Genomic DNA, 24126 nt, shown 5'->3' on the forward strand with positions numbered 1-24126 from the left:
AGAGGAAAATGAACGTTTTTCATAGTGGTAATCAGCACTCAACAAAGAATAGTAAACTATTTGCAATACAAATATTTGCTAAATCTAACTACAACATTAATTTTGAATAGCCTTTGAGGGACTTACTACCTCCATCATCATGTGTATATATTTACTACAGAAATTACAACATTTTTGTGCTTTCCTTCCCTCCTCTTCCCCACCCCACACACATGTACTGTGAATTCAGAAGATGTGTTTATGTAATCTACCACATTTAAGGAAAAAATGTATAAATTTATATGGACAAATAATTGTTTCAAATACCAGATGTTTAAAGTTCACCAGACATTCCAAAAAGGATTCAAGACAGAGAAGTAAGAAATTATTCCAAGTAAAAATTACTGAATGTATTATGTAGAAATTTGCTTTTGACAAAAGGAAAAAATTGAACATGGTTTTCCTGCCTCAATCACATGCTACAACAATGAGAATTTGGCAGGGTCCAGAATGCATACCTGAATGGTCATATTACTCACACAATAAGCATTAAAGTGGGGAATCTAGGATCCAATCCCGGTCAAGGCAGCAATTTTCATATTTTGATTCATAAGTATATCAACACAATAACTCATAATTCCTATCTGTAATGACATATGCAAAGAACTAATTCTTAAAATATACACACTAAAACTATTGCACAAGCTCACTGATACTACTTCGGCTAATGTTGAAAGAGGACCGACCCCCCCCCTCCCCCCTAAAGTCTTTGTTGTGGTGACAGTCTGATTTGTAGCTAAGTCTGAGATCTATGTTATGTTTGAAGGTGACAATTTGGCTGAGAGTTGGCAAAGCTAATGGATGTGAAAGCAGAAAAATCTTGTGGTGGTAATAAGCTGACTAGTAGTGAAGCCCCATCTTTATCTCCAAGCCATACTGAAAAATACAGGGGAGGAGGTTCAAATTTAACTTTTACCGATACTTCAGTTCATTTAGTGTAAATAATAATGCTCTATTTTGCCTGCTTTTCCTAGTTTTCTGCCAGGGGCCTATAATATTACAATGAGTGTAATCATTACAGGCACTACAGTGAAAGCCTGAACGCCAATGGAGAGCTGCATTGCTTATCATTCCCATTATGATCACAACTGTGGCACAATTCAAATGTGCTTAATTTCATATAGTTACATAAATTCTTGAATTACCTCTTGATTCACACACTCTTGCAATTCTTCTTTCACGTTCACAGTGGATGGGCAAACCTGGACCTGCAGTAATAATAAAACCACATAATTAGTGTGCTTAAGCAGTTGTAATTTTAATAGTTTTCTGTAAAACTTATGACACTATTAAGTTTAACACTAATAATAATTTTATTACTAGTTCTTTTTTCTGAGAGGAATTATCTCGAACAATGGAAACTCCAGGTTGGGATATCAGCAAAAGATAGAATGCTGCTGACTGTAAAGATGACATGTCAAACTGCAAACAGATACAATGAAGAGAAACTTACACATTAGTTTTGTCCTTTTCAGACTAAGGTAATGAGTACGTGTCTTTTCACTGTGACTGCCTGCAACTTAGTGTCTCATCTTTCCCTTATGTTATCGATATTCACACAGAAAAGATGTGTCATATATATCATAAACCATTTGCCAAGTAATGGAAAGACAAGGATTGAATAAAAACAATAATATGACGGTAGATCACTACTCACCATATAGCGAAGATGCTGAGTCTCAGACACGCAAAGTGAAAAGACTGCTACAGTGGCCAGAGACAGTGGTCACATGTATGTGTACGCAAATTGTTCTTGTGCAAATGCGTATGGGCGTTTTCTACATTGAAGGGAAGCCTTTTGGCCAGAAGTTAAAATGCAAAATAAGTTTTTCTGTTGCCCCTGTGTTACTCAATGTTTCTTTTGTATGGTAAGTGCTCATCTATTTTTTCGTAATATTGTTACAAATGACTTTTTCTCAACAGGTGATTTTCTTATACCTATGGATGATACACAAACCTGCTCAGTAACAAAATGTCCTGGATACAGGCACGACAATTCTTACAATAAAGTCACAAAAATGTAGAGAAATGAGATTTTCAAAGTTCTGGGGCTGAGAGTTGGGGGATATTCATCCGTACCGTTTCTCCTGGGCTCAGCTTACACAGACTGACCCGTTTCAACGAAGACTTTCTTGGTTAGGTAGTCAATTTACCCCATTATATTGCAAGGGCTAATTTTGTGTGAGTTCTTTCATTTGTGTTTTCGTTGCTTCTCCTGAATTATTCTAGTTGAGTGAGCTGAAAGACAAAACACACAATTCACAGTGACAGAAAAGTTTGTTTCAGTTTCCCCATTAAATTTCAGCCTTAAAACTGGATGATATTGCCACATTTTAAAGAAAACGAACAAGAACTAAGTTTTAGCATTAATTTTAAGTGAGGATGTAATGGATTTTGGTCCAAAAAATATACTTTTCAAAAATACTATTTCCTTGATCTACACAGTTTAATCTATGTTGTGTGTGAATTTTATGATGATAGTAGCTTCAGAAATGCCTTTAAATTGTTAAACTGCTCTGCACTTGCAGCCACTCCCACCTTTCCTAACATTGGGAAACTGCTTGCTTCAGCGGAGTTTGTCAGTGTGAAGGCTATTTTCTTTTGATAACTTTGGCTGACATCTATACCTTTGCCTGAAAACATTGTTGCATGTGGTTTATTTACATTTTGACAATACCAACACACATTATGGGTTGTTGTTGTTGTGGTCTTCAGTCCTGAGACTGGTTTGATGCAGCTCTCCATGCTACTCTATCCTGTGCAAGCTTTTTCATCTCCCAGTACCTACTGCAACCTACATCCTTCTGAATCTGCTTAGTGTATTCATCTCTCGGTCTCCCTCTACGATTTTTACCCTCCACGCTGCCCTCCAATACTAAATTGGTGATCCCTTGATGCCTCAGAACATGTCCTACCAACCGATCCCTTCTTCTGGTCAAGTTGTGCCACAAACTTCTCTTCTCCCCTATCCTATTCAATACTTCCTCATTAGTTATGTGATCTACCCATCTAATCTTCAGCATTCTTCTGTAGCACCACATTTCGAAAGCTTCTATTCTCTTCTTGTCCAAACTATTTATCGTCCATGTTTCACTTCCATACATGGCTACACTCCATACGAATACTTTCAGAAATGACTTCCTGACACTTAAATCAATACTGGATGTTAACAAATTTCTCTTCTTCAGAAACGCTTTCCTTGCCATTGCCAGCCTACATTTTATATCCTCTCTACTTCGACCATCATCAGTTATTTTGCTCCCCAAATAGCAAAACTCCTTTACTACTTTAAGTGCCTCATTTCCCAATCTAATTCCCTCAGCATCACCCGACTTAATAAGACTACATTCCATTATCCTTGTTTTGCTTTTGTTGATGTTCATCTTATATCCTCCTTTCAAGACACTATCCATTTCATTCAACTGCTCTTGCAAGTCCTTTGCTGTCTCTGACAGAATTACAATGTCATCAGCGAACCTCAAAGTTTTTATTTCTTCTCCATGAATTTTAATACCTACTCCGAATTTTTCTTTTGTTTCCTTTACTGCTTGCTCAATATACAGATTGAACAACATCGGGGAGAGGCTACAACCCTGTCTTACTCCCTTCCCAACCACTGCTTCCCTTTCATGTCCCTCGACTCTTATAACTGCCATCTGGTTTCTGTACAAATTGTAAATAGCCTTTCGCTCCCTGTATTTTATCCCTGCCACCTTTAGAATTTGAAAGAGAGTATTCCAGTCAACATTGTCAAAAGCTTTCTCTAAGTCTACAAACGCTAGAAACGTAGGTTTGCCTTTCCTTAATCTTTCTTCTAAGATAAGTCGTAAGGTCAGTATTGCCTCACGTGTTCCAGTGTTTCTACGGAATCCAAACTGATCTTCCCCGAGGTTGGCATCTACTAGTTTTTCCATTCGTCTGTAAAGAATTCGTGTTAGTATTTTGCAGCTGTGACTTATTAAGCTGATAGTTCGGTAATTTTCACATCTGTCAACACCTGCTTTCTTTGGGATTGGAATTATTATATTCTTCTTGAAGTCTGAGGGTATTTCGCCTGTTTCATACATCTTGCTCACCAGATGGTAGAGTTTTGTCAGAACTGGCTCTCCCACGGCCGTCAGTAGTTCCAATGGAATATTGTCTACTCCGGGGGCCTTGTTTCGACTTAGGTCTTTCAGTGCTCTGTCAAACTCTTCACGCAGTATCATATCTCCCATTTCATCTTCATCTACATCCTCTTCCATTTCCGTAATATTGTCCTCAAGTACATCACCCTTGTATAGACCCTCTATATACTCCTTCCACCTTTCTGCTTTCCCTTCTTTGCTTAGAACTGGGTTTCCATCTGAGCTCTTGATATTCATACAAGTTGTTCTCTTATCTCCAAAGGTCTCTTTAATTTTCCTGTAGGCGGTATCTATCTTACCCCTAGTGAGATAGGCCTCTACATCCTTACATTTGTGCTCTAGCCATCCCTGCTTAGCCATTTTGCACTTCCTGTCGATCTCATTTTTGAGACGTTTGTATTCCTTTTTGCCTGTTTCACTTACTGCATTTTTATATTTTCTCCTTTCATCAATTAAATTCAATATTTCTTCTGTTACCCAAGGATTTCTACTAGCCCTCGTCTTTTTACCTACTTGATCCTCTGCTGCCTTCACTACTTCATCCCTCAAAGCTACCCATTCTTCTTCTACTGTATTTATTTCCCCCATTCCTGTCAATTGCTCCCTTATGCTCTCCCTGAATCTCTGTACAACCTCTGGTTCTTTTAGTTTATCCAGGTCCCATCTCCTTAAATTCCCACCTTTTTGCAGTTTCTTCAGTTTTAATCTACAGGTCATAACCAATAGATTGTGGTCAGAGTCCACATCTGCCCCTGGAAATGTCTTACAATTTAAAACCTGGTTCCTAAATCTCTGTCTTACCATTATATAATCTATCTGAAACCTTTTAGTATCTCCAGGGTTCTTCCATGTATACAACCTTCTTTCATGATTCTTAAACCAAGTGTTAGTTATGATTATGTTGTGCTCTGTGCAAAATTCGACCAGGCGGCTTCCTCTTTCATTTCTGTCCCCCAATCCATATTCACCTACTATGTTTCCTTCTCTCCCTTTTCCTACACTCGAATTCCAGTCACCCATGACTATTAAATTTTCGTCTCCCTTCACAATCTGAATAATTTCTTTTATTTCATCATACATTTCTTCAATTTCTTCGTCATCTGCAGAGCTAGTTGGCATATAAACTTGTACTACTGTAGTAGGCGTGGGCTTCGTATCTATCTTGGCCACAATAATGCGTTCACTATGCTGTTTGTAGCAGCTTACCCGCATTCCTATTTTCCTATTCATTATTAAACCTACTCCTGCATTACCCCTATTTGATTTTGTGTTTATAACCCTGTAGTCACCTGACCCGAAGTCTTGTTCCTCCTGCCACCGAACTTCACTAATTCCCACTATATCTAACTTCAACCTATCCATTTCCCTTTTTAAATTTTCTAACCTACCTGCCCGATTAAGGGATCTGACATTCCACGCTCCGATCCGCAGAACGCCAGTTTTCTTTCTCCTGATAACGACATCCTCTTGAGTAGTCCCCGCCCGGAGATCCGAATGGGGGACTATTTTACCTCCGGAATATTTTACCCAATAGGACGCCATCATCATGTAATCATACAGTAAAGCTGCATGCCCTCGGGAAAAATTACGGCTGTAGTTTCCCCTTGCTTTCAGCCGTTCGCAGTACCAGCACAGCAAGGCCGTTTTGGTTGGAAGGTTGAATTTGCAAACCTTCGGATGGAAGTCAAGATTTATGTATAATGGGTAGTGGAAAAACTGAGTTTAGGAAATGGAGGTTTCATGGAAATCGGTTTACCAACAAACAAAAAAAAAAGAGGACGTAGTTCGAAATTAAGCTTCCACATCAAAACTTGGAATAGGATAATTGTACAGGTGTGTGAATAATGATATGGATACCACTGGATTCAGACTTGGTGGTGGTGGTGGTGGTGGTGGTGGTGGTGGTGGTGGTGGTTAGTGTTTAACGTCTCGTCGACAACGAGGTCATTAGAGACGGAGCGCAAGCTCGGGTTAGGGAAAGATCGGGAAGGAAATCGGCCGTGCCCTTTCAAAGGAACCATCCCGGCATTTGCCTGAAACGATTTAGGGAAATCACGGAAAACCTAAATCAGGATGGCCGGAGACGGGATTGAACCGCCGTCCTCCTGAATGCGAATCCAGTGTGCTAACCACTGCGCCACCTCGCTCGGTTCAGACTTACTGATTTAGATCTTGTCTGCCAGGTTAGAGCTTGTCTGTCAGGCTATAAAGTTTTCATGTTTATGTGTTAGCTGTAAAAATACAGAATGCACAATTGTTGTTGAAGAAAGAAGAATGGGAATAGCTTGTGATTTTAAATTAATTTGTAATTTATGTGGCTATGAATTTTCATTTTCCTCCTCCAAAAAAATCGACACTGGTACATATGATAGCAATTGTAGGTTAACATATGCTATGAGATGCTTTGGACAAGTCAGAGAAGGAGGTAATTTATTGTGTGGTTCCTTGAACATGTCTCCAACTTGTGCAAGGTTTGAAAAAATAAATAAATAAATGTCTGGAGGTGTATGCGATACTGCCAAAGTTTCTATGAAGAAAGCAGTTGAAGAATTGGTGGAAATAAACAAAACAAAAAAAATAGATCCTAGAGTAGGTATTCATGACTGAATATCCTACAAATGTTACTGACCCATGTGTGTCTGCAGATGGGACCTGGATGAAAAGGGGTCACACATCCCTATATGGAGTTGCATCTGTTATAGGTAAGACTCAGGTAAAGATTTAGATGTAGAAATTATGTCTAAATACTGCCACCAGTGTGCAACAAGGAAAATGTCCAACAATGAAGACAGTGAGAAACTGTGGAAAGAAAGGCATGCAGTAGCATGCTCTAATAATTATAGTGGCTCAAGTGGGGGCATGGAGGCTGCTGCAGTTGTTAGAATGTTTTCCAGATCTGAGGACCAGTATGGTGTCAGAGATACTAAATACCTTTATGATGGGGACTCCTCTTTGTTCAAAGCTGTGACAGACAAAAATCTGTACAATGCAACAATAGAAAAGTTGAAATGTGTTTGCCAATTCAAAAAGAGGCTTGGTGGTAGGCTTCGTCACTTGCTGAAAGAGAAGAAAGGTGAAGTACGTGAAGCTGGAAAACCACTAGGAGGAAAAAGCAGGTTTACTCTGAAAGAAATTGGTTCTCTTTATTTATTTTATGGGAGAGCTATCAGGAAAAACCCACACAATTTAGAGGTAATGAGGCATGTTGTGTGGGCAATTTTTTTCCACAAACTATCCACTGACAAAACACCAATGCACAATCTGTGTCCGATAGGCAATTGGTGTACGTTCAACAACAGAAATGGGATGTATTCACAAAAACACTAATTACCAGAACTTTTTTTTTTTTTTTTTAGGGCACTCAACTACTAAGGTCATTAGTGCCCAGTCACAAATGTTAGTGCACTAATAGCGTAGAAAAACGCAAGGGGGCAACAACAGGATGTACTTACAAAGACACAGATAAACAAAATAAAAGAGTTAGATTTTCTTGGACAAGTCCGTCAATGTTATGAAACTAAGAATACGAGCAGCTGCTCAAGTGTCATCAGCTAAAAGTTCCTGTAAGGTAGACAGCAGACACAGGACAACACTAGAGTGAATAAAATGGGGACAGGACAATAAAATATGGTGCACCATCAATGGATGATTACAGGGGCACTGCGGGGTGGGGTCACCGGACAACAGGTAGCGGTGGCTAAATCGTCAATGCCCAATCCGCAACCTGGCCAAAATGACCTCCTCTCGCCGGGAAGGGTGTGAGGAGGTCGTCCAAGCCATCAGGATTGGTTTGATGGCCGTAACGCCACTAACATCAGTTGATGAGACAAAAGTAAGCTGACCAAGGCAGCAGCATCAGCTGCTTCATTCCCAGGCACACCAACGTGGCCAGGAATCCACAAAAAAAGCACACAAGAGGCAGTATCAGCTAGTGACTGAAGGGACCGTTGAATTCATTGCACGAGAGGGTGGTCTGAATATGGGTCACAGAGACTCTGAATAGCGCTCAAAGAATCAGAGCAGATGCATAGGGAGAATGATGATGGCAGCGGGTATACTGAACAGCCTGATAGAGAGCAAAAAGCTCAGCTGTAAAGCTTGAACACAGGTCAAGGAGCCGGTATTGAAAAGTATCATCCCCAATGATGAAGGCACATCCGACACCAGTAGTAGTCTTGGAGCCGTCTGTGTAAATAAAGATGTTATTAGCGAGCCTCAAACGAAGTTTGACAAACCTCGAGCAGTATATCGAATCCGGGGTCCTCTCCTTCAAGGTGAACGCAAACCTGAACCTGGAACCAAGGTGGCGTCGGGCTCTCACCCATTCGAAAAGTCCCCAAAGGGGATGGTGGGCATTACAGTCTCCAATCAAAAAAGATGGTGTACGAAGCTGAGCAATCAATTGTATCATGTCTGCCATAGTAAAGGCAGACAATGATGGAGTGTAAACAGTACAAATGAAAAATGTGAAAGTGGAGAGAATAATTCAGATGGCAACTGCCTGCAGATCTGTGTGCAATGTGATTGGATCATAGTAGACATCATCCCGAACCAGCAACATGACCCCTCCATGAGCCGGAATACCTGCCACAGGGGGTAGGTCAAAACGCATGGAGGTATAGTGTGCCAGGTCAATACGATCGCATGGGTGTAACTTCATTTCTTGGAGACCTACAAGCGGGCAGTGCATTCAAAGGAGCAATTTTAGCTCCTCTCGGTTGGACCAAATGGCGCGAATATTCAATTGAAGAAGTGCCATTATGAAAACAAAAAGAAAAAGCAGAAACAAGAAAGGGTCAACTCGATGGCCACTGAGGGTCTGGCTTCGAGGGAGCACTGGTGGTGCAGTTGATAGGTGGTGAGTCATGGTCCATCAACTCAACAGTTGTGTCTGCCACCTTCCTGAGCTGGTCAGGAGGGGCAGCTTCCTCCGCCGGTGAAAGGCCAGATGATAGGCTCGAAGCGGTGCGACCTGGCAAAACTGAAGATAGCCGAGGATGGCAACCGCTGGGTGGCGCAGGAGAAGTCTTGTTTCTATGAGCCTTCTTTGAAGAATTACATTTTGTCGAAGTAACAGTTGATGGCTATGAAGTTTGAGTATGCAAGAAATCTTTGCATGTCGGTTCTTTTTTCGAAGGTCCAAGCATCTGTTTTAGAGGTCCTTGTCTTAGCAGTACCAGATGATGATGATTGAGCCTTAGGGTCGTTGGGAGTACGAGCAGACATTGATCGGTTGATCTTAGCACTGGCCAATCTGACGACCAAATCACTACATGTTAGATCACATGTCTGTGTAGCTACCTCCCTGGTAGGCCAAGGAGAGGCGAGAACAGTACTGTATTTACATGCCAGAAGCACAGTGGGCTTTCTGCTATTGAATAACTTGCGAGCAGCCGAGGTCGACACCTTCTCTTTCACTCGAATTTCCTGTATATGGCTGAACAGAAATGATCTCATAACCCGCTTTAATTCGTGAAGGCAATTGCACATTGTCGAAAGTCAGCAATATAGTTCGGGTCGGTATGAGGTCCTTGTCGATCCTTTTCACAACCCGATGGTTGGCCATCACTCCCTGATCAGAGAGGAAAGACAGAATCTCCTCATCAGTTAGTCCGTCGAGTGAGCTGTTACACACCATGCCACATGACGCGACGAATTCAAGGTGTGGTGGGCCTCCACCTGTACATCAAATGCGTGTAAGAGTGTGGCTCGAAGTAATTTTTGGGCCTGGAAGGTGTTCTCTGTCTCCAACAGAAAGGTACCGTTGCACAACAGATTTCACTGGTCCGGCAATCGCACCTACACCCTTCCGAATGACAAAAGCGTTGACTGTTGAGAAATCGTGACCATCAGATCTTGTGACAACAAGAAACACTGGAGTCTGGTGGTAGAATTTTCGGAACAGGAGTTTCATCTAGCTTTCGTTTTTGGGCAGAAGACATGGAAGAAGAAGAAGAAGAAAAATCTATTGCGGATGAATCCCCCATGATTGCCAGCGTCTCCGATGGTGCGCTCCTTCCTTGTGGAGGCCCCCTCAGAGGGCACTCGCGCCTTAGGTGATTGTTCACACCTCAGGACACATCTCCCGAGAAACGGACGGAGGGACCAATCGGCATGTTCGGAAGGTAACAGATCAGGCAATCACCACTCCCTGGGCCTGGCCTTTATCAGGGGGTAAATACGTGCCTTACTTGCCTACCCAGGATGGGAAATTACGCATTACCCCGTCACCGGCTATGTGTGCAAACGACCGAGTCGGCCTTCAGACACGCACAGGGAGGAAAGAAAAGAAGAAAAAGAGAAAGGGATAGGGGGACAGAAGAAAGAATCTCAAACGCCCAAGCGGAGAAGGAGACAGCCCGGAAAGGAAGGAGAACTGCACTAGCTCAGGGCCCCATGCACGCCACGCACGTATCCACAAAAAGAGTTGTGGACCACAGTACCTGTTATGAATGCATTGAAGCCCACATTCAGGTTTCTTGCAAACGCTGATTTATTGAGGAAGTGTCTTCACAGAAAGACACAAAATGCAAATGAAAGCCTGAAAGCCTCAATAATTTAATTTGGATTACATGCTCAAAAAGGACATTCTGTGGACTTGAAGTACTTAAAATAAGTGTCTATGATGCAGTTTTATGTTACAATAACAGAAATAATGGCAGATTTGAAGTGCTGAAGAGAGTTGGTATAGATCCTGGTGTGTTTACAACAAAAATATTTTACACCATCGACAACAGCAGGGTCAAGAAAGCTAATAAATCAGTGTCTTACCTGCAAATACAGGCCGGGCAGATTTGAAAAGGAGGGAAGAGAAACATGGCGGATTTCAAAATTAAGGTAAGCTTATTACATGAGAAGAAAATCTTTGAACCTCATTTTCTCTGTTTAACATCTCTTACATTATTAGAAGCCTTTTCTCAAGAAGTACATGTGCTAATCCTATGAAATTTTCAGGAACTGTTCAAACGTGTTGCTGTCTCTCTAGAACTAAAAACTACGAGATCCTGCAATTACATTCTGATTTTTAGATGATTGTATGTAGAAAAAAAAGTTAATTTTGGATATGCAAAATTAAAAACTCTGTTAATCATACAATTTGTACCATAAATTAATAACTGTAGTTCAGTGGTTTTATAACCTTCTCAGGACCCTACGATAAAATTTTCAGATTAATTGCATGATTAGAATGAGTTATGGCTTTTTATAAAAAGACAATAAAAAGTTAAAAATTACAAAATCTGGAAAAATATTAATCCTGCATATTTTTCCATTAAAACACAACTCAGCTGCTTTACACATGTAAAATTTTGGATTTGTAAATTAATAAGTATGGCTTTAATGACTTATTAAATAAATGTTTACACTTCCCATTACATCCCACCTTAAGCAATGTAATTCACCAGATTAAAGTACAAGTTATCAACAAGGAACAGCACATCACATGATTAAGTTTTGTGTGAGTATTAACACACAAATAATTAATATGATGCTCCAGATGTATATTGGGAATGTAAATATGTGCTGGATAAAAGGCAATGAAAATTTTAACTCTCCTATTGTGTAATAACAGCCCAGCCTCAATATCATTCTTTGGGATGGGCATAAACAGAAAAGAAGTGATGGAGATACTTTTTGCTTCCACCTTGTACACTTCAGTAGCGGTTAGCCACCTGCTTAGGGCTACCTCACAACATACTTTTTGAGGAAATGTGTGTACTGGGCAAGAAGTACATACCAAATACCACATGCGGCCGCCACCAACATACAGGCACAAACCCTTGCCTGACATCTATCAGTTCCATGTGAGCAGCCTCCAGATGGTGCTCCCTAACACACACTTCTTCCAGCTTCTGCGCCACCTCCTTCAGCACATCATGTATGTCCACTCATAGTGTAGACAGCAAATAGGAAATAATGTCAACTGCACACTTCACAGCTTTTGCCTCCACTGGGCAGACAGGGATCTTCCTACTGACGGACTCAAAATACAATGGGATGCAGATGCGGACAAACAAACAGTTCCGCACCAGCAGCCAGACAGTAGTTTCAGTGCTGGAAATTCTCACACAATACTCTGAAGATTACCTTCTGACACTAAAGTTGCTGTTCACAGGGAACCATAAACAATTACAGAGTCTTTGCAAAGATTTCTATCAGTGACAATATCAGACTGTCAAGAGACTGCAAAATTAGTTAGATACCACTGCATCATGTTCAGGACATCGTCCGCCATGCATCAAAGTTTAGCAAAGTTAAGTACCATTTTGTAAAATACTCTTAATAAATGTTATTTGTTATTTCTTACTGGGTTGTGACACCTTTGTAATAGCACATCCTGTCACAGTAAGAGTTTATGTAGCATAGCATGTGTGGTGTCACAAGGCTTAGGCCTGTCTCACCCCTCATTACATCGACCGAGACTTATACGAATAACTGTAAGAACAGTTATTATTATTATTATGTTCTGTAAGTTTGTTTTTGGGTTTTCAGAAACACTGTGGGAAGAAAATTTACTTATGTTGCAGATGACGTGGAAGACGTTGCCCAACGATCACCACGCAAGCTCGACGTAGCGGCAAGTGAGCAAGGAATAAAACGAATGCTGCAAACTACTGCGAGCCATGGAAGAGCCTGGGCCACGAGGGCGTCGAGCTTCCTAGGTCGTTGTTGGACAACATCAAAGGAAAAGATATTCTGCTTTCTCTTTGTAAACAGGTCGATCGAGTCTTTAAAGGTTCATGTAAAACGTATAGGCGGATGACACATTAGGTGGGCCGCGATGCCTGTAATACTTCCACAGTTATTGAAAAGTTGTTAAATGGCAAAACCAATAGTTCATCATTTATATAGATAAAAAGTAGTACAGATATAGGAAAGGAAGAGTTGCGGCATCAGAACGAAAAGTGATATATTGCTCAGCAACTAACGACGTACACAGCGGGCGTTACGTGGTGAAAACAAATCAACTGATAAAATAATAAGTCTGTAATTAAGCATAAAGCCATGTAACACTGCACATGCCACTATCAACATTAAGGAACTGTAGCAGAGAAACATTTTTTCTGCTACCATGAATATTTACACTGAATTCACAGTGACATTCTGCTACTACATTTACAATGAACAATCCTCACAGAGGGATAAAATACGTCAATATTCAGTTTGAACACATACCCTATTAAACACGCATTTGGTACAATGACTTACAATGTGATACTGGCCAAACAAATAAAAACAACTGCTGGAAAAGTGGGGAGAGTGGTCAAATGCATCTATTTATGACATAAAATACACAGACTGTGTAGGAAGTTCTATGTATTTTTGCTACCTAAGTGGCTTTCTATTAACATGATATACTAAATATGGTTTTTGAAGGGTCCAAGGAGGTTCAGTCCATCCACTCAATATGTGAGACAAGCTTCCATGTGACATATCCATTGCTAAGCAGTGTTCAAATCTTCAAAACTAGTATTCATCAAATACGACTTTAATCTTATAAGACTATTATTTTAATTGGAGTTTATCTCCCGTATCAAATTATAACACAGTCTTTAGAGGTATTTACTAGAAAATCTGAACCTGCCAATCTCAACCACCTCAACTGACATCACAATTTAAATAGTAAACATACACCACTTGCAAATATTGAAAAGGGGTAAAATAAATGTGATAACAAGAATTATAGTTATTCTCAGGGCAGAGGACTTGGTTTTGCCTACTCAAAACCTAACTGTCACCTTACAAAATAATATGCAGCATGGGCTATGGTGAAGGTCATCATCGCAACTTCCACTCAAATCATAATATACAAACAGAGTTACATTATCAGTATTCTACTATATCTCTCTGTATGGCATTACAGAAGGATTCAATTCAACCTGTTTGCTCTGAACCATGAGATGGAAGCGGCTACTTCCAGCATATACAAAATGGTTACAATGATGTCACTAAATACACATGCAAACAAACACGAAGAAAAATAAGTATGATACAATGTTTCATCCCAAAAATAATAAAGTGAAACAAACAGGACAACCACAGAAAATTGGGGTTTTAGGGTGGGGATAAGTCAAATACGCAACAATAACTACACTATGCCGAAACAATAATATCCAAAAAAGTTTACATTACAACATTCCATTACACCAACAAAACCTCAGAAATTGGACATTTCCCTCAACCTATATAGCTCAACCGCAGCTGCTGATAACAAAAAAACAACACCTACAACTCCGAAGGTGGAACCAAAACCCCAACAACTCAAATACTCCATATTCACTACATCAATTAAAACACAATCAACCTACTACAGATACAGAACAGACAAAATATCACAATCACTATAGAATGAAACAAAAACGAAAATTACTTACCAACAAGACCTTCAAGCAATATCACCTAGGTTCGCCATCATGTGCCCCCCCCCCCCCCCCCCCCACACACACACACACACACACACACACACACACACACACACACACAGACAGAGAGAGAGAGAGAGAGAGAGAGAGAGAGAAAACCTTAACTCACCAACTTCTCCCTATACATCCTCCCCTCAAAAAATCTTCTGTCAGCAATAGTAATCCAAATGAGATTGCAGGTTGTACGAGTGCCTCGTCCCCTCCTTATAACTGATTTAATTGCTCCCAAAGCCCCTCTATCATGTTAGTACAAGCCTCACTGTCACAACCCTTTAACTCACTACTGTGGTTAACTACTCAATGATTATAACCCCTCTTCCCCAAACCCCTACACCACAAAAATGCATCAGAAACAGTAGTGCTACCCCCTCAATATATTCTTCAATCAGACCCACTAGTTACCTCTTACTGCAGCTCAGTAAAACCCTAAAAACACAATCAGCGTACCCATCCCCTGAAGTAACAACCACCCTCCCCCCCAAACACCCACAAACCAACCAGAGAACTGCCCCTCCCATACTTCCTCTTACCATACTGTGATTTATCAATTTCATCAACAACCACACCTGGCCCAACCAACTTCCTGCAACATTTCACGTACTCCGAACAAACCTCTCGGCAAACAGATATCCAATCCAAAACAGTTCTCTCTCTCACAGCAGTCTCATATGCAGAAATATTTATAAAGGACTTACAACAAAAATAATAAGATAGCAATACAATCTCCCACAGGGCTAATCTAGATTTCTCAAACCAGGTACCACATCTCATAGATCACCAGGTATGTTCGCACTGACATCACATATACATGTCCCTGGCCTGAGCCACCGGAACTCTTGTCAACCTCATATTGTCACCACAAATGTGACACCTAACACATTCAGCAGTAAGGCCGCCCATCTGCAGAAACTGTTTGTGTGACAGACACCATATCACCACCCTCGCAGAATGTAACGATGTATTTCACTCTCATATCCACACCCAACAAAAAAATCAATGAAAATCATAGACCCCTGTATGCACAACCAACACCAATCTAATCAGACATACCAAAAATGCCAAACATATAAACAAAAAACCTTAATAACTCACTGTAAACACTTCCACAACCCACACTGCCCCACCAACTACTTGAACTGAAGACCACATTAGCACAATACAAGCCAAAACTCAAATGAACTCGGTTCACACCTAAAACTCAGCATGTCCACTTCTACCCTCACAGGACACCATACAAAAACAACTCAACATCTACAAGTAACACCAACTCAACATTACAACACCACCATTATGTCATGAGTCAAAGCAACAAGTGGAATCGGTTGCTTCTGTTGACCCCTGTGCACATATGACACCATATGCCACATCATTCCACCAAGGGTTACAGCCAAAGCCTGGTATCGATTGGTTCAACCCACAATATCATTGAAATTGTAATCTATCACAGTGCAAGCAGAGTGCTATCAACTATTTATTGAGGTGCAGTAATGAATTTTATCTGAAATGAAATTTACTGACATACTGTTTACATATTCAAAGAGAACTGCTAATGTATATGTTAGAATACAGAAGCTTAATTATCACACCAGTGATCACAGTAAACATCTCTTCAACCTTACTTACAAAACAAATATTTTATGTGCCAGCAAACATCGAATGTTAATAAAAAAACTTACTGTAAGTCTACCTAACTTTCTAGCTGCAAATTAAAGTTGATATTTAAAAGAAGCAGATCAGAATAAGCTCCATGTTTATGCTTATGTATTATAAATGTCAATGAGTAGTGATTTAAGAAGTTCTCTAGCTTCTGCTAAATATTTAATCCAAACTATTCCCTCTGTCTGATGTTCAACACACACATTTTATTCACAGTGTTGTGGATCATTACATTTAACAAAAAGATCTGGATTCTGTATTACACTGCATTCTCCTTACTCCCAACCATATTACTGATTTATGTTTATTCATTCAGAACACTACATACAGAAATTATGAAGACAATGGTAAGATATACAAGAAAACTACTTACAGTGGAGTCTGGCACAGTCGAAATCTCATCTGTTGGCTCTGTTTTTATCCAAATAATGTTTCTGTAATCCATTGCTGCAGTGTGAAGGTCCTGAAAAACAAGCAATCAGATAAAAACACTCATATTCAAAATTCATTATCACAATAAGAGAACTCATGAACGACATCAACATATGAGCCAGTGCACACAAAACAAATTTAACACTGCCTAAAGAAAACAAATTGTAATGACAACAGATCGACAGCTCTCTGCTTAAGAAGAGTTGAAACAAATTACCTCAAAATGTCAGATCAAAATCACATGCAATGGAAAAAAATGATTATTGATGTTTCTTTGAAACAGGGGCCAATGGTACACTATAATAATGTAGGCATTATGAGACATGAATATTTAGCTTTCCAAATGAATTCTAATTTCAGCAATATGGCCATGCAAAGCGACTCATACAAGCAAAGAGATTTTTCCAAATAAAACAATTTACTACAGACAACCTCGATTTAACATATGATGAGAAAATTTGAAATGAAGCTTGCAGCCTTCTGTGAGCTCAATGCTTTTAAATACATTATGGACATTTGGTAATGAATGCTGTCATCCAATACATTTATAATCCGATTCTTACTGATATAACCAAGAACAAAAGAGAAATTGTATTTCTTAATCGCATATAAGACACTGAAAGGCTTAATCTATGAACACAGATGTCATTCTATACACTGTTTCTCACTTATTACGTTGCAGGCATAAAATGAAATTCTGCCCCTTCTGGGGTCGACAGAAGCATCCGATCCCACACGTCGGCTTTGACCCGTGACATAAGGGTGTTGTCGTGTGTGACGTCATGACGACGCGGAGTTTGGTTTGAGTGTGGCTGTCTCCAGTTCTGTTTTATCTTATTTTATTTACTTTTCTGATCTGTTCGTTCTATCTCGTGAGATTTTTTTTAAATTTAAAAACACTTATTACTTATTTTAATTATCTGTTTCACCCGATTTCTGTTTTAGTTTATTATATTTATCTTTCTGATCTGTTCGTTCTATCCCGTGAGATTTTTCTTTTTAAAAAGACAAAAAACACTAATCAGCTACTGAAGCATCTTCATCTTCTATGAGTTGCAGGGGTTACGACCCCTGGGGAGGTGGATGGGTATTCATGCATGGCTGTCTTCACTTACAAGTTGTAGCTACGCAAGGCGTCTAAATTTGTTTATATTTAGTTTGCCCCCCACCCAAAACACCCCATTTTCCGCGCTTGTCGCGTTAGTGTCATTAGGATTCTTGTGGAAAGTGTGTGCGCTTGTTTTTGTGACGTCATGGGTCAAAGCGGACGGGTGGGATCGGACACTTCCGTATTTCCCCCTTCTGAATTCAGCACCCTTCAGACGGTAATTTTATCAGGCAATTTAATATGCATTTCATCCCCATCATTGCTGTATATACAAATGTAGAACTACTGCCACGGCGGAATCTTTAATAATTTCCGTAGCCTACTTAAGTTCATACTACAGAAGTGCTCAAAACTTTCTGAATAGCCACAGTAAACAACAGATATGGCCTAATAACTTCTACAGCATTTTCTTTCATTCCAATACAAACATTATCTGATAAGATGTATAAATTACTGGTATTTGAATCTGAAATACTAAGATTAGTACCCAACTTCACACGCAATAATCCGGAGCAGCTACACAGCTAACACACTTCTTGTCTCTTCACAACTAGGTACATCATCAGCGGCGGTAAGCAAGTTAACAAACATACTACTATAGTGATTGTACGAATTCCATTACACGTCTTCTCTCGCCCATCACAAAGTATTTAACGACAATTTTCATTTTCACTTGAGGTCGCAAGGTAAACAAACAGCCTTTTACAAACTACGGGAAAACATATGCATAGATGTCATGTGGACAAATTACCGGGCACTTTACAAAACGATATGGGCCTACGCACATGTAATATTTTTCATAACTTGCAACTTCATATAAGTTAACAGCGACGTTTTATCGAGATAACATAACCTAAAACAACTGCACAAGCTGTCCCTCTCGACACTCCGTCACCACACTTTCCAAGCGTTACCCAATCACAGTTATTCAGATGTCGATAAAATCGCAGTGAAGTTTGTCGGCTAAATCATATTAAACTGTTACGACATTGATAGAAATAGACACGAGTGTTTCATAAAAATATACTCACAAGTTGCTTCACGGGTCCTACCCAGTTATAATAGAAAGGAAATTGTAATTGGGTTTATGTTCGAAAATAAATTTTCGTCTTTCGTCCTTAATGTATATAATCCACCTCACTTTTTTACTGCTCGGAGGACGCAGTTTTTATTTATTCTACTGCCTACAAGATCGCGACCACTTTGCTAGAATCAAGAATGGCTGCTTAATGATGAGTACCTAACTGGAAAGATGTTTTCATCTTGGGGTTGTGGTTCGTATTTTTCCATTTTAGATGCAAGTTCGACAAGCAGTGACTCTGTGGATATTGCAAAGCATATTTTACATTCTCTCTAGAGGCATGAAAAAGCGTAATCACAAAGAATGACGAACTAGAGGAAAATATCAGCCATACTACATACGTCAGACAGCCACATAAACGTCAGCATTTAATACTAATAAAATAAATGAACCCCCTGATGATGGTAGAACTGCACTCGAAAATGTCTGAGAGTTAAACAAAGAAGAATTTGTGTTTGCTCATGACAGAACTGTCTGTTATACAACCAAAGGTATTCATCGTCAATGGATGGTATTACAAGATAGGTTCACCAGTCACCTCTTCCGCAGCTCGTTTTCTTTGAACGCAATACATTTTCCTTGTTGGTAGATCCGTATTCCGTAGGAGTCTTCAGTGTAGTAATTTTAACAAATGTTGACGTAAGGTCTCCCAGATTTTAAACAAAATCAGCAGATTGCATATGTGAATGAATAAAAACAACGAATTATTCTGAAATAACAGTAAACTCCTAATCTGATACAGTTACATTTGCTCCTGACTCTTGAAGCAGTTTCGAATGTCATGACTTGTTATTATTATTGTTATTGGTGTTGTTTTTGTTGTTTAATGAGCCCACTGGAAGGGTATTTTTTGCCGTATATAAACTTCTGTGTCGATAACTATAGACGAATTGGAAATACGGAAGCGTCCGATCCTGCCCGTCTGCTTTGACCCATGATGTCACAAATATGGCGAAAACGACCATAAACCACGATTCCAATATGGGACATATAAAGTCGTTACTTACACATTATGAGGACGAAAATACATCGAAAAACAAACACATACACATACACGTTCCACGAAAAGCCTGATGACACTAACGGGACAAGCACGGGACGGGAAATAGGGGGTTTATGGGTGGGGACAAACTAAATATAAAAAAATTTAGACACCCACCCTCATACAAAACCACGCAAAACGACGAATAAAACCGACATCACAAAACTCCCCAAATACCACTAAACACAGTATCATCTGTAATCGAACACTTCCCTTGACCTATATAGCTCAAAAACCTCTCCCAATACCAATACCAATAGCCACACATTGGGATCGAACACTTCCCTTGACCTGTTATCCTTACATCTCCACATACAGCCGTCCCTGGTCCGAGATGCCTCATTTCTTCACGACATACTGAACACTTCACGACTTCATCCAAAAATCCGAATAGTTGAAGAAATTTTTTTTTTGAGACAACGCACTGTTCCCCATCATAGCCGACAACCGAAAACTGTTGATCCTGTCAGTCATATCCATACCTACCAAAGACATAAAAAAAGCAATTTACCAAAATTCACACACGACGCCACACTCGCAAACTAAACCAAAAACATCACCTAACACACCACCAGAGAGCACCACCGATCGCTTCAAAATGACACCTACAAACACGCCACTCTCACAAACTAAATTCCGCACCGTCGTGACGTCACACACCACAACAGCCTTACGTCACGGGGTCAAAGCCGACGGGTGGGATCGGACGCTTCGGTCGACCCGGCGAATTGATAGTAGTTTGGTGCAATGCGTGAATATAGTATGGAATTATTTTAGGTTATGGTTAATGCAAAAAAGGCATCAGACTTATTTTCTAGCAGCATGTAAGTTTTCCGATTCCGAAAGAGGGATGATAATTTACTCAGTAATATTGTGGTATGTATTATATACGTGTGCAGTACATTTATCGAAAACCCAAGGTCCTGTATGTATAGCGCCTAGTCAATTCGCTGTTCTCGATACATACAATAACATTTGTGCGTGTATATTCTGTAACTTCACAAAACTAACGACTTAACTGTGATGTATTGCGTGTAATTTCTGCTGTAGTTTATGCCGCGACCTCCAATGAATGTGAAAGTGATTGTTAAAATACTTTGTTACGGATTAGATGCACATCGACAGTATTTTTGTGTTCATATTGTCTTGCATACCCTCATGTGTGGCCAGGGCCGGCCTTAGCCATCCAGGTGCCCCGGGTGAGTCGTCCAGTTGGCGCCCTTTATTGTATAAATAGCGAACCTGGCAGTGCTTTGCAGCACGGTATTTGACTGTTTTCTAGAAATCGTCTTAAGTGGTTAATGGCGTCATCTTATGATCATAGCATGGTTTTTTCCATCGTAAATTTGAGTATTTTATTTTTTTAAATGGAAATGAAATCCAAATAATCTGAAAGCCCGCTAAGACGCTCCATGTGAGTCTTGTGTAGCCTGTGACGTCAGTCCAGCATGCTGCTGTCGCTGCCGTAACAGTCAGTATAGCAGTGATATATTGTTTGGGCATTCACGTTTTGGGAAGTTGTCTAAAAATATTGCGTAGTACTGCACTGTACGTCTACAACAACTCCAGAAAATTGTGTTTGCGTGTTCCAAACAAAGAAAAGATGCGTAAAATGTGGTTGAAACAGGCTCGTATATCCCAAATATTTCTTTTCTTTTCTGAAGCACCCCTGTACTAAAGCGAACAAAACAAAACAAAAATTATTCAAATTGGTCAAGCCATTTCTTTGTTTTGGTGAGACTAACAACAATTGATTTTTATATATAGGAGGTAATATGTATAACGAAAAAACACTAATTTTGAATTGGGTACCATATTTTTATTGAATTTAATATAACTGTAAGCCATAAACCTATATTTTCTGTCAGTCATCTGAACACAAAACATATTACGCCTAATGAAAAACAATTATAAACGACTAAAATTTTACTTTTCTCGCTTTTCTGTCGGCAAAGTCTCTGATCAGATTAGCAAAGTCCAGGTTTTCTGCAACTTCATTTTCAATGGACAGTGAGGCCAAACTGGTTAGTCTTGTTTGAGACATTGTAGACCACAAGTACGTTTTTATCAACTTCAGTTTGGAAAAACTGCGTTCGCCGCTTGCGACAGTCACTGGTATTGTTAGCAAAATACGTAACGTTATCCTGGTGTTGGGATATAACCCTTGAAGATTATGCTTTTTTATGAAGTTTGAGGCTTCAATAGGCGTTGCCTGGCTGTCTTCGAGATAGTGTTGCAGGCCTAAAATTTCGTCGCACAGCAAATTTCCATCAATATCTGACTTCATGTTGACAGTTAACTTTTCTTGTAATTTAGAACAGCATTGTATTAGTTCTTCTTTATTTTGATTTTTTTTAATGTCAAACAAGAAACTCCACGTCGCAGAAAATTCTTGCATCTGTTCAAATCTTTCTTTCATGGATATGTGCACGGTGTCCAACACTGCATTGAAAAACTCTACTTTAAACTTCTTTTTTGGGTCAGTTATTTGATCATCAACAGCCTCTTCACCCGGCCTGCGTTTAATACGTGTTACTCGCATTTGTGGTTTAAATAATGGCTGCGTATCAAGATCTGAAGCCAGTTCAGTTGCTGTTACAATAGCTTGTTCGAAACCTGTTTGTCTATATGTTTCCAAATAAGAGCAACATTTGTCAAGGATTCCCATAAACTCGACAAAGTTAATTGTGGATGACTGACTTGCTTTATTCACAACGTTAATTTGAAACAGAACATCATACCATGTCACGAGAGAAACAATGAAGCTGAAGTCTTTTAATTGTCCTCCTAGTGTTGTCGCTTCGTGTGACACCGCAGCATCGCTTTGTTCAGTAGCATCGGCCAAGGAAACCAAAGCGTCATGCATTTCGCATAATTGATAACGAACCGCTTTGACGCTATCAATTCGAGCTTCCCAGCGTGTGTCACTTACATTTTTCAGGGTGTATATCTTCAAATGGTCGGTCAAAATTTTCCATCTATTTACCGATCCAGCAAATAGATTAAACATTTTTTGTAACATTCCGAACAGTGTCACGGATTTTACTGATAATTTTGCCGCATCACACAATACCAAATTATAACTATAGCATCCACATGGCACAAAAAAGCTAGTGGATTTAACTTCTTAATTCTGTTCTGGACGCCTTTATTTTTCCCCTTCATGTTCGCGCCGTTATCGTAGCCCTGTCCTCTGCAGTCATTAATGTTAAGGTCAAGAGCACTCAATGTTTTTAAAATGCTTTCTGTGAGGCCTTCACCGGTTGTATCATCTATTTGCAGAAATGAGATGAAATGTTCTTTTACACTTACGCCATCCTCTGTTATGTCGGCGCATCTTAAAGTTATCGAAAGTTGTTCTTTGTGGCTTATATCTGGAGTACAGTCGTCTATGATTGCATAATACTTTGAACCCTTTATGCGGGATACGATTGTAGACATAACGTGTGATGCCATGAGTTCTATTAATACATTTTGTATATTTTTGCCGCAATAATGGTCAGCCAAATCACCATTCAATGCCAGTCTGACGTGCTCTTCCATGATTGGATCAAACTTTGCCAATAACTGTACAAGACCTAAGAATTTTCCATTATTTGGGGTAAATAATTTATCTGATAACCCTCTGAATGCCATATTATTTTCAGCCAAATACAAAGTAATGTGCATCAATCTTTGAAGCACATTGCTCCATCGTAAACTTTCTTTAGAAATTAGCTTTTGTTCTTCCTTGACAATAGTTAATCCAGCTTTAAACCTGATTTCAGCTTCAGTCCATTGAGTAAATGCTTTTTTGTGGTTAGGACTATTTTCATGCAGTTTCAGAGCTTCACTTAAATGTTTCCAATTTCTGAAACCCACAGAGGTAGTCAAATTAGTAGTTGACTTTAAATCAAACAGTCGACAACAAAAGCAAAAGACACTGTCGTTTGATACAGAATAAACTAGCCACCGTCGTCTGATAGTTTCTTCGTTTGATAGTTTTCTTGTGTAATGAGTTGAAGAGAAATGACGCCCATTTTCATCTTTTGGAAAGTTATTTAGACATACTTGTGAGGGTCCACATATTATAATGCGATCTATATCTCTAGCATTAAGTACTTTTGGCCACGTACCTACATCAGAAACATTGTATTCTTTTATTGCAAGAACGTTGATACTTTCATCGACCACAGATGTCATGTGTTGATTTTGACTTGGAGAAATATCAGAGGATTCAT

The 24126-nt window shown here is 39.6% G+C and overlaps 1 protein-coding gene across 5 annotated transcripts in view; it reads right to left on the bottom strand.

Moving 5' to 3' along the window:
- Positions 1-19014, bottom strand: part of LOC124553918 (zinc finger protein 708-like) — a 192589-nt gene extending 173575 nt beyond the window's left edge. Inside the window, exons 1-3 of one of the 5 annotated variants that reach the window (XM_047127942.1) lie at positions 18535-18784; positions 16617-16706; positions 1185-1247 (exon numbers count right to left, since the gene is read on the bottom strand). In XM_047127942.1, the coding sequence (XP_046983898.1) occupies positions 1185-1247; positions 16617-16706; positions 18535-18570 (189 nt within the window). In that variant the 5' untranslated portion in view covers positions 18571-18784. The other 4 variants (XM_047127939.1, XM_047127940.1, XM_047127938.1 and 1 more) reach the window with 4 other exon arrangements.
- Between the last annotated feature and the right edge of the window lie 5112 nt (positions 19015-24126).

The sequence above is a fragment of the Schistocerca americana genome, chromosome 11, assembly GCF_021461395.2.
Source record: "Schistocerca americana isolate TAMUIC-IGC-003095 chromosome 11, iqSchAmer2.1, whole genome shotgun sequence".
Classification (NCBI taxonomy): domain Eukaryota; kingdom Metazoa; phylum Arthropoda; class Insecta; order Orthoptera; family Acrididae; genus Schistocerca; species Schistocerca americana.